We start from the raw sequence: 13003 nt of genomic DNA, 5'->3' as shown, positions 1-13003 counted from the left end.
TTTGCAGGTAAGCGCTATTACAGATCAATCCAAAGAAGCGATTTGAAGCAACTTAAATAACCGTTTTATTAAAGACAATAATCCTTTTCAGAAAACTTCGCTCAGGTATATATGGTCACACGGAACGATAACTGTCACAGTGAACTAATTTGATTATCTTTACGAGTTTTGTCTGCTACCTAAGGCTCTACTGTATCCACTAAATTCAATCCTTGCAAGTATGTCGGTAGCAACATAATTGACAAGTTCATTTATATACGAATAGTCTAGCTATTCATTATTACTAACGGTTAGTATTTTTAAACTTTAATAAAATACTTTCATATGCAAATCCTAAATTAATAACACTTCATTTCAATAAAATTGACTATTATAGCTTACGAGAAAGAAGGACAAGATGATAAGGAAGATAAGGTGGCCGATGCTCACAAAATTCTAGCCAATGATCTGCTTTCTAAATCGAACAGCGAGTATCAGTACGAGATTCACAGAACACGATTGGCAAACTGTAATAATAATCGACAAAAAAGGACAGAAACTACAAAGTTTGCTCGAAATTGCTGCCTACGTAAAGTAGCTTGAGCTGATTCTCCTCCATGCGAAATAGAATATATCTATGAAAGTTTCCAATCCCACCCATTGGAACCTTCAATGCCCCCCAAAAAGGTAAGTTATATTCAAAATCAACAAGGAAGTTCAACCTTACGAAAACTGCCTTTCTAATTATATTGTCAAGAAATAAAATCGTATTCGTCAATTTTTGGTAATAATTTTGGAAATCCTTCAACTGAGTCGAACTCAATGGCTCAGCGCGACTCTTTTCGTCCTAGAAAATCGTAGATTTGCTCCTGCAGGTAGATTATTTATAAGAGAAATAAACGGAAAGAGTCTAGAAATATTGAAGTGTATACACTGGAGCTATTTATCAAAAACTTTTTTCGTTTAGTTAGATACTGATATTTCCTCAGTTTGTGCCATATGGCCATATCGTTCGTTGCTAAGTCTAAATAAAAATTCGCTCTATAAAATTATATAAGTAAAATTATATAATATTATATAAGTACCAGTGCGAAATGAGCTTACCGCTTAAATGAAGTAAAGCCTTTGGCTTCAGTAACAAACAAAAACCGAACTTGATTTGCAGCAATTCGACGATATTGGGCTCATGATTACATCGGAACCAAGAAACGAGGCGCATAAATTAACTGATTTCAAAAAAATGATCCTTCGAAGCGAGGCAAATCAACCAATGGTGAGCCCAACGGAACATGCCAGCGTACCAGTAGACTGAACTGAAATACAGGGGACCGACACCGCCATCAGCCTCCTGAAGTGCTTTGACGAAAACCGTTGGAGGTCACTGCCAACGAAGCTTTTCTCGCGCTAACGACTCTGTATTCGCAGATTACAAAGATATTTAAAGTTACAAGCGCTTAGCTTTAATGGTGCATAAACAAATCCATTGGAGAATATAAACTATTCACACAGAGGTTCAAAGAATAAACACATAGTTCTACGCGAATGTAGGTACGAACGAGCTTGTGCGTTTACAAGGTATAGGTGTCTATTCAGATAACGTGTCTCGACCTACTAACGAAGACAAAAAAAAAAGAACATTTTGTAAATAAAATTTGGCTTCATAAGTAGCTTACATGTTATAGGTCCGCACACTCCGAAGATCAAATGACTTGATACCTAATAATACTGATTAAAATTCATCCGCTAACAAACATAGATCTGAAGAGCAACAGTCATCACGAGAAGTGCGATGCAATGCATAAGAACGAGGAGTTTTTTGTTTCAGCAGGTAGCGGCTTCAGCTTCCCAGTGCCGGTTCAGCACGAATACATCGCCGGGAGGCATACTCCGAAGCCATCTCTTTTCAGGCGCTTGTACGTTCGAAGTGCAAAGAGGCGGAAAATACGTTATGTGTGTGAAACGATGGGGCACGATTTCAACTTAAGCCCAAAATCAACATGCGGTATAGTTTTGACTTATATATTAATTGCGTGATAGGTGTTATTTGGGAGGTGAACCGAAAATGGCTCTTGAAGTGCGGGTTGTCCATTGAAGAGTTGTGCCGAACTGCTTTTCAAACGTTAGTGGCTAGTTAAAAACACTGGACATAAACGGCAAATACCGAGCTTTAGTTAGGCGCGTCAGCCTGAAAATGATAGATGATGAGCTAGCCACAGTCTCGCCCAGAAGTGTATAGGAGAGATCTTGAGTAGGGTGTTTCCTGTGTGGGCATTGCTGTGTACAGTGTAAAGTAAGACAACCAACAAAAGATAAATGTAGTGACTTTACTTGCCACTAGATAGAACGCAACTGTATCATATGCTATTATATGTAAGAGGACGCTATCGGGCAGTTAAGGGTTTTGAGGAAGCCTTTTAGCACTGAGCTGCTACGGTCATGAAATAACCGTGTCACTGTAGCTGACCTCATATCACTTCTCTTGTTCGAAGCTTGAAAAAAGCAAATCTGTAATTGGCTCCAAAGACGTCTTCTTCTGAAGCTGAGCTAGCGATTTTCGGGCGCAGCGTTAATCGAAAGTTTGGAACGCAGTTAAAATGAAGCGCGCACGCTAAAGCTGTACATCAATCTAGTATTCGCATATCTTCTCATACGCACTTTCCTATCGAATTATCAATTCATTTTTGTATAACCCATTGTCTTATAAAATTATGTTCGTTAGAAACGACTTATCTCATTTTTTCATTATTTCTACTGCAATAAGCTTCACTCGCGGCAAAATAAACGCAATGTTTTATTAAACTCAGACGCGTGTTCGACTTGATGCAAAGAGCGCAAAGCGGATAGTAACACACTTTTTTTTTCCTATTTAACACACAATGGGGTAGGTCTATCCGCATCGAATCTTTATCATGTCTTTCAATTAACCACTCAGCGAACTGTTTCTACAGTTGATCACTAAACGCTATGTTATGCGCAGCGCAACGGAAGATGCTGTTGACAATAAATCACATGGTATCATCTCGAATTTGATATTTACATGTTACGCGTATTGTTGGTGAAGAATAAGAATAACATATTTAAAAATTACGTTCGGTCATCTGTTTCCTTATCATGTTGAACTTCTGTTTATATCGTTTCATGGCTTTATGAATAAGGAAAACGTTGGCGTTGATAAAAAGAGTTCGTCAATCTGTATTAGACCTAACTACTAAGCAGCGTCGGTTGATTAACGAATCAAATTCTAGATGCATAGGTCTTTGTGTGCGCGTTGCACCGACCACGAATATAAATGTGCTTTACTCTGATTTCCTATAAAGCAATTTACCGCGGCAACGTGCAAATTCTGTCGAAATGATGTTTCGGTCGCTCTTCGATCGATAACAACGTTTCGGGCGCTTTTGAATCGTGATTGCATGGAATAGCCATCTTCACTGCCGTACACCGGAGAACTAAAAGTATATATTTTTCCAACTAACATACATGAAACCGGAGTTTCATGTTTAAGGATCTTGGAGAGTTCAGCAAAAGAAACATTTTGTTTAGGCCACAGGCACCAATATTCATTTTACCGCCAAACGTTAAGATTTATTAAAAATAGTTATTTAGTAAGAATGTGTAACTCTGTGAAGAGTACTACCTCTATTAAGGAAGCGATGAAATATACTGATAGAAAATGGTCTGCTCAACCTGTGAATTCCCGGTGGATAGATTATAAATCAAGTAATGAAACATGTTGATTAATTTCATTTAACCTTTCAACATCAGGTCTAATTGATAATAGTTTTTCAGTATGATGGACGACCTAAAGCTATCAGCGTAAAGGTAATCCTTTGCTATTTTGTTCGTCAGAGCCACTCAAACGCTGATGGCCATCGCTGGTCCAAATTCTAGTTTTGTCCATGATGCTTTATAGGTCTGTTGGGGGAACTTTCTTCTAGTTCTAAACCCACCCCTGCCAGTTTTTGCAGTGGACGCAAGGCCGTAGTCCCATTACGGTTTCGACGACTTGTTCACAGGGTAGAAATAGCCAAAGACATTAAAGCACACTCAGAAGGTTAGCAAAATGGGTGTCAGTTTTGGAAAGTTACAAGATAGTATTTTTTCGACATAACCGATCACTCCGGCTGAATTTGTCACGTTCTTAGCTAAGCTGTCCGATGGTATGACAATGAGTACCAGAGAGGCAAATCGTGATATATGCTTGATACTGATCAAGGAAAAATGATATGTATTTTCAGCCGATAAAGACCTGGAACTATTATATGACCACCTATTTCACGTTAGTAATAGTAACGTAATACAACTATTGCTGTCTCTAAGTGATAGTATCAGCTAACTACCGCATGGTATTCTAAATAGAGATTACATTAAAAATGCTAAATCAACGGGCCTCGTATTCTAAGCCTAAACACTGCCGCGAGAGGAGTCTCAAGGATATTCAGTATTTTCGTAAACCCTTTTTTCGAGAGTACGAGAAAAATATGACGACCTTTAAAACTGCGAAGATCCGATGCGATCGTACCAACCGAAAGCTATTCCTACTTACTGTTGGGACTCAAACATTTTTCAGGTACACATTCTTTATTTGCGTTTAATGAAAGCTTTACGGTAGCATAATGAAAAATTATTGAGAAGTTTGAAAGGTAAGATCAACAGATTTAAATTATTATTTTCTATTTATTGACTGACTATTACTATTAAATATTTTCGCTTCCGTCAAACTGAACTGCATGATAAGCCAATACAAAGAACTCAAATAATTTCAAAAGTCAGCGTGTCTTAATTGAATATCAAATCTGCAGCCTCAGGTCTATGAAACTAACGACTTCTCAAAAAAAAAAAGTCAAAATAATATTTCGACTATTAAATCTAATCAAATGGTGCTTCGATAGTGAGCCAAAACAGTTCAAACTATAATCGGATTTATTCTCTACGCATTATCGACTATCAGGAATCGATCGAGTTAGTAGATTTCCCCACGAATGCGGTATTCTGTCAATTGTCTCAACATATATGTACTAGATACGTTATCAAGTTCGTTTATGATTATTTCGATCCTTACCATCGCAGTTAACGGGTAACGTAAGGGGAACGTTACGCAAAGTAAGTGTAATATCGTTTTTAATCGATACACCAAACAGGCAGCGTGAATTCTAAGACTGAAGGTAAATATTAGATAGAATAATATAATCTTAAGAATAAATCCCTTTTGCTTAAAAACATTTCACTGTCTTCAACTGTTGGTACAACAATCTTTTTCCTATGCCATTACAAGGCAGGTTTTATTCACAGAGGCACATTAGTCCCGGACCACCGTTGTGAAATATAAAGGCGTTTCGCTAGAATTCAGAACAAGAAAGGTCAGTACAAAAAAATATTTTGGAAAAAAGAAGTAACATCGTGAAAAATGTTACTTTTAACTTCAACTGTTGCTTGTAGACGATTTTTTCGAAGATTTTGGTGGCAATGGATAGCTAGGTTCCTGCCTAAACAAGTATACAGTCTGACATAATCAGTGTTTAGTTATAGTTAAACCTAGAAAATATCCTAAGGGTGGAGCTTCTTGAGCTAAATGTTAGGATAGTTTTGCTAGCTACCTCGTAACATAGTCGGACATAACTGAAAATTTTCTACGTTTGACATGTTAAATACGTGGTGTTCGAAATAAACGCTTACTAAATCAAGTTTTAATATAAGTTTCAAATAGCTTACTAAATGAAAAGTTAAAATCTACTGTACTCTAAACAGTTATGCAATAAGATGTCAGTATTTCAATCAATTACAGTTCGAGTACAGCGGCAATTGTTGTAGAAAGACTTAAAGATGGTTTGAATGATGAATAAAATTCAGCCGCTACATTGAAGGGACACTACATTTATGGATTCCGGCCACGAAATGCAGCGTTTGGCATCTGACTATCTACCGACAGGACAAGATTAGAGAAGTGCCCAAATGGGCTAGCATTTGACTCATTAAGTTCTACAGAGTGGGCTTTTATATGAGGCAAAAATGAGGCTATATAGGCCATTAATGACCTCGTTCCAAGATATCAATCAATAAATAAAGTTAAAAGGAAAATGTTTTTCCTTTTAGGAAGAACCACTAAAAGGAACTGATAATGACTAAAAAAGATAATGCCTTGTAATAATTTAGTGTCAAATTAGGCAAATTAATAATTATGATTCGTCTATTATGTGTTCACATAAAGGTTTGGCGCGCATTGTGAAGCCTAACTTGGCATAGCCGAAAAGTTAAGTTTTATTCGAGATGTGAACAAAAAAGTAACAATGTGCTTACCGTCCTTCTTTCTGGTCATATTAGCTGGATGTACTAGCATACACATATTAGCTAATATATTATCATGTTTTTATCGGTCATACCTAATGCTTGGCAATACAAATTCTCTGTAAAATAAGAGTATCCTAATATTATTTACAATTAAATTAGATAGTATATGATTTATTTGATAATAACTATGCAATCAGTTACAATTACAGCTGATAGAATTCCTTATGAAACTATAAGTTATGGTTTTAAGGGCGACACGAACGATCGGATAACAAGGGTGTTTCCTTATAATCCAAAACAGTCTAAAATTGCCCTCTCTTTATATTCCTTTTAGAAACTCATTTTCATTAACGTCGTAATCGGACATCTTCCAGTTGATCCCCCACCATCGTCCGAAGAAACCAATATCCACCAACCGTTCAGAGATAATTTCGAAGTAAGTTGGCTCGTTGAAAGAGCATTGCGCCTGATAGAGCTGACACTCTGGGGAGTAATCGCTTCGGACCAGCAGAGAGCAGAAGATTAGATTGTATCGTTCAAGGCGATCTTGGTTTAATAGTCTGTAAAAAAAAATGTAGAGATGCAACTTGTACAATTATATTGTATGTACATAATCGTAGAGTTAGGTAGTTTATCTATTGTTCGGAATGTAGATTAGTCGGAAAAAACTGTACCTAGCCCTAAATGAAAATAAGTAGTTTAAGTCGTAGCAAAGTAATTCTTCCATATAGTTTGAATATAACATGTACTTAGTTTCTTAGAACACTTAGTTTCTTCTCATCTTTAAGCACCAAATGCTAACGAATCGAGACGACACTTGCCTACCAAATTGCTCTTATCTATCGAACTATATTATAAAAGTAATATAATTACTTTTTGTTGAAAAAACCATGCTTTAAAGTCAAGCTCCGCCATCAGCACACTGAACAGCACGAGTAATTAAGTAAAGAAATGTTATATTACTAAATTTGTCGTGTCCATCCGAATTGCCTGCTCGCCGAAAGGAAGCCCTATGCTGGCACATAATGGAAAATATGTTTGAGCAAGCTTAGATTCTAAAACGACTTAGAATAATAATTTCGAGATTTAGATTCAGTATTGCCGTCATGCATGACTTCCGACGGCTGGAGGTTTCTTACAGCACGGCACGAACTGCGCTTACTTCCAGATTCCAACATCGACCACCACGTATTTCCTGTAGTTTAACGGACATAATGTCATTACGTTGACAGAGCCCAAAGTGCCTGCTGAGAAGCTAACGATGCTGACAATAGTATTGAAGAACAACATCTCCCGTTACTCTGTGGGCTAAATACAGGAGGAATGCAAGGAAGTGAGAGCTAAAAGGCTTAAGTAGCAAAATCGGTACGTGATGCAGTAGCATTGGACGCAGGGTGTAGTGTCGACTCTCGAAGTTTAAAGTAACCTGGTTTGTTAGGTGTGTTAATATCACTATAGGAAGAATCATGCATTCCCGAAACATACCAGAAAAAAACAAGTATTTTAAAAGTGGTAACTGTACCCGTTTATCGATTTGAGATGCTCTTCAGAATGATGATTTCTGATCGATTTGCTTATAATAGCCATTTCGTTGGACCATGCCGTCGTCTGAGCGATAAAGTCCAATTTTGTTGGATTTGTGGCTATCAAACTGGTTGTCAATAGAGCAGCTAAAACGAGAACAGGTATATAATAACAAGATGGTAAGTTAAGGATTTCTACGTGTTGAAAGCACGTTGTTTTTGATATCCGTGGTTTTCACTTAAAGAATGCCGACAGATTAGATCTCAGCGTATATACATATAGGTTGGATTCAAATCCGAAAATTATTACCCCGATTCAACGAAAAAACAGTAATTAAGGCTGGATTTATTCAATCATAAAGGAACAAAACCAAAACACGCTACCTTAATGCGAAACCTGTGTCATAACCGAAACAGTTATAAACTAGGCGGACTAGTTGTAACATGGTATTTACTCATCAGTTAATTTCTTGTCATACGATTATGAGTGCAGTCGCAAGTAATGCAAGACCACTAAGATTTGGATAAATGCTAAACGAGTACTTGTACTCAAGAATATCCTCAACGAGAAATAGGAGAAAAGAACGGGAAACAGTTCGACAAGATATAAAGCTACACGTCGAAAAAGCTAGATCATTGTCGTAAGCTTGCCTTTGTGTATATTAATCAAATTCTTACCACCCATATAAACCGCAGCTTTTTTGGGTTGCGCTTTAGCGTCCACGATTCCATCTTTTACTGCGACTTTATAATCTGTAGCTACCACTTCGAAGTACTTCACTAAAAAAAAATAGGGATTACGAAGCATTAGAGTCAGTATATAGAATGTTTAAGTTTGGAAGTTGCTTTTCACTAATTCTACGAGTGTCTGTTGTAGCACGAACCAATACCTGCCTACTGGATGGCGCAATACTGCTGATTAAAGGGATGCGTTTGCCTAATGCTGTGTTGAGATTAATGTAACTAGCTTTGAGTATATGAACCACTGCACGATGCTTGTAATCAGTGTAACAAACAGGAAAGATATAAGGAATAAATCGATGCAATGTACGACATAATGTGTGAAATCAACCATACAGTGTAGTAATTTCGTTAACATAACATTTTTCTTTAAAAGTTTTTTCAAATAAAATTTTCGCGCACTTTCTTACGCATACTTGCACTTTTGTTTCGTAGCCTTTTTCAATGAAATAAACAGATGAAAATTTGGATAGTCGGTCTAACAATACTATATAGACGACTACTTGGTTATATTATTTGGAATACGATTTACCGTAAATACTCAAAATAACTCCATCATCTTCGAATTGTAGTACGAAAGACCGATTTCTTGTATTTTTGACATCGCCGCTATTGTTGTTACGTTCAGTATGTACTGAATGAATGAAATCACTGCAACGATTTTAAATATGCTGAGCGAAAGGCTGCGTTTACACACTGGCGCGCGATATGAGAACGTGATCGCTCGTCACCGCTCGATCATATTTTCCAAAAACCTCGTTTAGCCATTAAACAAAAGATGTTACCTGCTTTTTCAATTCTTCCGCCGCGCCACTTTTTTGGAAGCACGATTTTTAGTTGAATTTGATTCAATTTTTCACGAAAACTAGTGATCGAACGCCGTATGGTGGCCGCCATTTTTCCATGTATCGTCTATGCTAAATTTAGCGGTAAGATACGCTCTATCAATGACAGACGGGTATTGCTCGAAATGTAAGTCATGCTACATTGTTTGTGTTAAAAATCCTTAACTTATGTATGAATTTCGGTGACATGCGTAAACTCAACCGTTAATGTCAAACAAAATGCTTGCCTGAAAATTGAGCAAGCTATATGGAAAAACTGCTCATCGCCAGCGGACGGTGGCCCGCTGTTCCCGGCTACGGGAACCCATTCAAATCCAACTGACAGCTTCGTCTCATCACCAATGTTTGGTTTTAGTAGTGTTTGTGTGTAGGTTGGACCATTTGTGTTAATGGTGAAAACCGCTGATTCCTAATGTATTGATTAGCTTTGTTCGAAATTAATTGCTTCAGCTTCGTAAAGTCGCATACTATTCGTTCATAAAGATGAGCAGCAATAATCCGCCTACAGCGCAGATCATTGATTTCGATGTGAGTGTCAATCAACTAATTAGCGAACAACAAAATCTGACTACTCAGATGTGTAATCGGACTCTGGCCTTTGTGCAACACATCTGAACTGTCTGAGCACTTCACCACGTAGCACCTTCACATGATTTGCGACTGCAACTGAAAACATATATTTCTCTATAAACGGAAACATTTGTGAGGAAATGACTATTATACGATGGTGATGCATCTTGGGTAAAACGAATGATAGGCCATTATAGAAAATTTAGTTATTAGGTGCCTTATTCTTGTGTTTGGTCCCTTTGTGTTAGCTCATCATTAATAATATTTCCATTCTCTTTATACTTGTTCATGATCATTGTCATTGCAGAACTATGACCCGTTTAGCGCAAATGGTAAGTGGTTGTAGTTTAATAATACGAAAAATATACAGTCGTAGAAGTACTTAAGGAAAATTTGGAGCTAAATGAATTTACTTCTTTTTATTTCGAAAATCTGTGCTATGAGGCTGTGCATTTTTTGTGTACGCAGTGACCGTACAAGTTACTATATAAACATTTTTATTAGTGTATATGTGCAAATTTCTTAACTTATCACATATATAATTAAACTTGCACTGATTCCGGAGATTGCATTTTCAAGTTCAGCTTTATTCATTCAAGTTCAACTGTATAGTAGGTTTTCATTTCACAAATTTAGTCTCGCTTTGCCTCATTAATACATAATTCGCTAATCTTACGTGAAATGCAGGAACGACACGCATGTTTCTAACATCAACGACATCTAAACATATTCCGAATGACATTTCAATAAATTATTTGCCGATGTACCAAACAGTCATTCGAAAGATACCTAAGTAATATATTAAAATTAGGCCTACTTAGCGCGATGCAAGACGAAAGTATATGAGTCAGACTCATAATTGATATAATCAATTGCGTTTCTTCATGTGAATAGACCTACTTTGCAAGCGATCAGAAATATTCGGTGTTAACACCATTCGGTCTGTGCTCAATAAGGCTCTGCACTTACGAAAATATTATTTGTTAAAATACACATTTCAAGAATTTTTCCCATGGCAAAAGGAAAAAGGTAGACCATAGTAATTAGTACATAGTTTTATTTATTAAAGCAAGTTTTCTAGCACCATCATTTTCGTCTTCGTTTAGTGCGCACCCTTCAAAATCCAATCCCCCCGGCCTTTACATATTCTAGCGGTTGTTGCAATCCACGGTTAAATAGAATGAACCAGACGGGCCAAAATTCTAAATAAATATTTAGAGGTTTACGTCCGGTATTGTCGCCTAACATAATTCCAGACGACTGGCGGCTGCTCCCAGCAGAGTAAAATGAAGTATATGCATGCCCTGTCTTGGGCAGAGACCACCTTGTATGTCTTAAGTTTAGTAGGACTATAGTATGATTAAGTACTAACTTTGCATTTGGCGGATGCAGTAGTTTCAAACAGCTCTGAATAAATGAGCCGAAATCGCGACAATACATCAATCTGTCCTTTTGCCTTTTTTAATGTGTTCTCTATCGCGCATTGCTTTTGGTCGTATAAAAATGTGTTCGTTACGTTCTCTGTGTTGTGCTTGCGTGTGGTGCCTGCGCTTCTGTGTTCCTGTGGTATGAATGTCCTTGTTTCAATCCGGTTTGTATACTGAAGACATGCTGCCCGGCGGGATGTACGGTGCTAACAACGTAAACCCGTTCAACATCACAGGCAACAACAACAACAATAATAACAACAACAGTAGTACGAACAGGACTTGGCTGAATAACAATACCCGTTACGCTGATCCGCCCTTAACAACAACCACCGGACAGACGACCTTCTCGCCGACAGGCCTTGATGTAAGTGGTTGATTCCTTGTTTATCGGAACAAATCAAACCAAGCTACCTACATGTACCAAACTAGACCTTATTGTAGGTGAGCGTAATTATGCATCGGTTTGGATTCGAACTTAAGATAACAAGTGCTTCTGTATGACAGGCGAAACGTTAAATCGTTGAGATTTACCAGCTTGCTTTTTCGTGATTGAAATAAAGGTCAATGAAGTTTTATTTTATATTAGGTTAGATACATATCATGAAGATAATTAGTTTCCATTTTGTAGTTACAAGACAGATTATATGTGCAACTAATAATTACTTTGTGCTCTTAGTAGCTCAACCGGCGTTTACGATTATCCTTTATTTAATTACACAAAGTTAAGAGTTAAGAAATGTTAATAATAATCAAGACTTCTTGATCCATTAAGTAGATAACTGTGTTAAATAACTGTCTCTAGCGAAGAACCCGCCAATGAAGTGATACGTCTCATTGAACTGCACACTTTCAACTTTTTTCATTTAAACTTTTTTGATGAAAATAGCGGCTACCCGGTCCCGATGACGGTGCACAACCAGAGAAATCGGCTAGCATCTTCTCCATTAACTACTACCGGATGTTCTTCAATGTTCAAGGCGATCAAGTGCTGCAAAGAGCCGCAGCCTCCCTCTATTCACAGAAAGGACACTTGGAGCAGAATATTGGAGTCAGCCCTGATCTGTACGGTAAGATTTTTCAAGACACATGCCACCCGTCGGGATGAGAAATGGGGCTCACACAGTAAGTGATGTTCAATATATCATCATTGTTGAAGTCATAGTCATAACTGGATTGACGCGGTAGTTATCGCTAGTCGATTCGTTTTTTTTTCGTTCATGCTATGTGCACCATTAATACGTTTATCGTTTAACTGTAATTATGAAATTGACATTACATTGTGGATTTGTATGACCTACTGCTCTTTCCTGCCTCGCTAACGCTATATCGATGTACTTATCATTTTCCTTATTGAATGGATGTTCAGGTCCAATATGGATTGCTGTTACGCTAATCGTTTCATCAGCGATCTCGCACGGTATCGCACAATTTATCCAGAATGCACCTCTTTGCGTGGCAGTAGATACAGACATGAGGCGGACGTCGTTCGTAGCATCAGCGGTATTCCTGTACACATTCCTTCTGCCGTCTGCGCTTTGGGCCTTCCTCAAGTATCAGGGCGTGGAACAGCGACAGCCATTACCCAGCTATATGTGCCTCTACGGCTATTCAATGGCAATCTTCATAC

At 37.6% G+C, this 13003-nt stretch overlaps 2 protein-coding genes and 1 long non-coding RNA gene across 5 annotated transcripts; 2 read left to right on the top strand and 1 right to left on the bottom strand.

The window, feature by feature from the left end:
* Positions 1 to 126: 126 nt before the first annotated feature.
* LOC147751866 (uncharacterized) lies at positions 127 to 3015 on the top strand. Of its 2 annotated transcripts, none has more exons than XR_015315725.1 (3): positions 127 to 666; positions 1145 to 1252; positions 1808 to 3015. It is a non-coding gene; the product is annotated as an uncharacterized LOC147751866 (long non-coding RNA). The 2 variants fall into 2 exon arrangements; XR_015315724.1 differs by having other exon boundaries at positions 1805 to 3015.
* A 3392-nt stretch (positions 3016 to 6407) lies between these two features.
* LOC111272411 (mitochondrial import inner membrane translocase subunit Tim29) lies at positions 6408 to 9467 on the bottom strand. 2 transcript variants are annotated; one of them, XM_022853852.2, is made up of 4 exons: positions 9317 to 9467; positions 8469 to 8570; positions 7790 to 7937; positions 6408 to 6827 (listed from the first exon to the last, which is right to left on the bottom strand). In XM_022853852.2, exons 1-4 carry the CDS (start codon positions 9426 to 9428, stop codon positions 6587 to 6589), a joined length of 603 nt encoding a protein of 200 aa, XP_022709587.1. In that variant the 5' UTR covers positions 9429 to 9467; the 3' UTR covers positions 6408 to 6586. The 2 variants fall into 2 exon arrangements, with proteins under 2 accessions (XP_022709587.1, XP_022709588.1); XM_022853853.2 differs by lacking the exon at positions 6408 to 6827 and adding an exon at positions 6834 to 7462.
* Positions 9468 to 9673: 206 nt separating this feature from the next.
* Positions 9674 to 12999, top strand: LOC111272406 (protein YIPF1; the record flags this gene model as incomplete). Its single annotated transcript, XM_022853843.2, has 5 exons — positions 9674 to 9904; positions 10254 to 10278; positions 11553 to 11740; positions 12263 to 12443; positions 12743 to 12999. Coding segments are annotated over exons 1-5 (696 nt in total), but the record flags the coding sequence as incomplete, so codon positions are not given.
* Positions 13000 to 13003: the final 4 nt, after the last annotated feature.

The sequence above is a fragment of the Varroa jacobsoni genome, unplaced genomic scaffold (genome assembly GCF_002532875.2).
Source record: "Varroa jacobsoni isolate VJ856 unplaced genomic scaffold, vjacob_1.0 contig02182, whole genome shotgun sequence".
Taxonomy (NCBI): domain Eukaryota; kingdom Metazoa; phylum Arthropoda; class Arachnida; order Mesostigmata; family Varroidae; genus Varroa; species Varroa jacobsoni.
The sequence above is the reverse complement of the archived record's forward strand: the minus strand, read 5'-3'. Positions and strand labels throughout refer to the sequence as shown.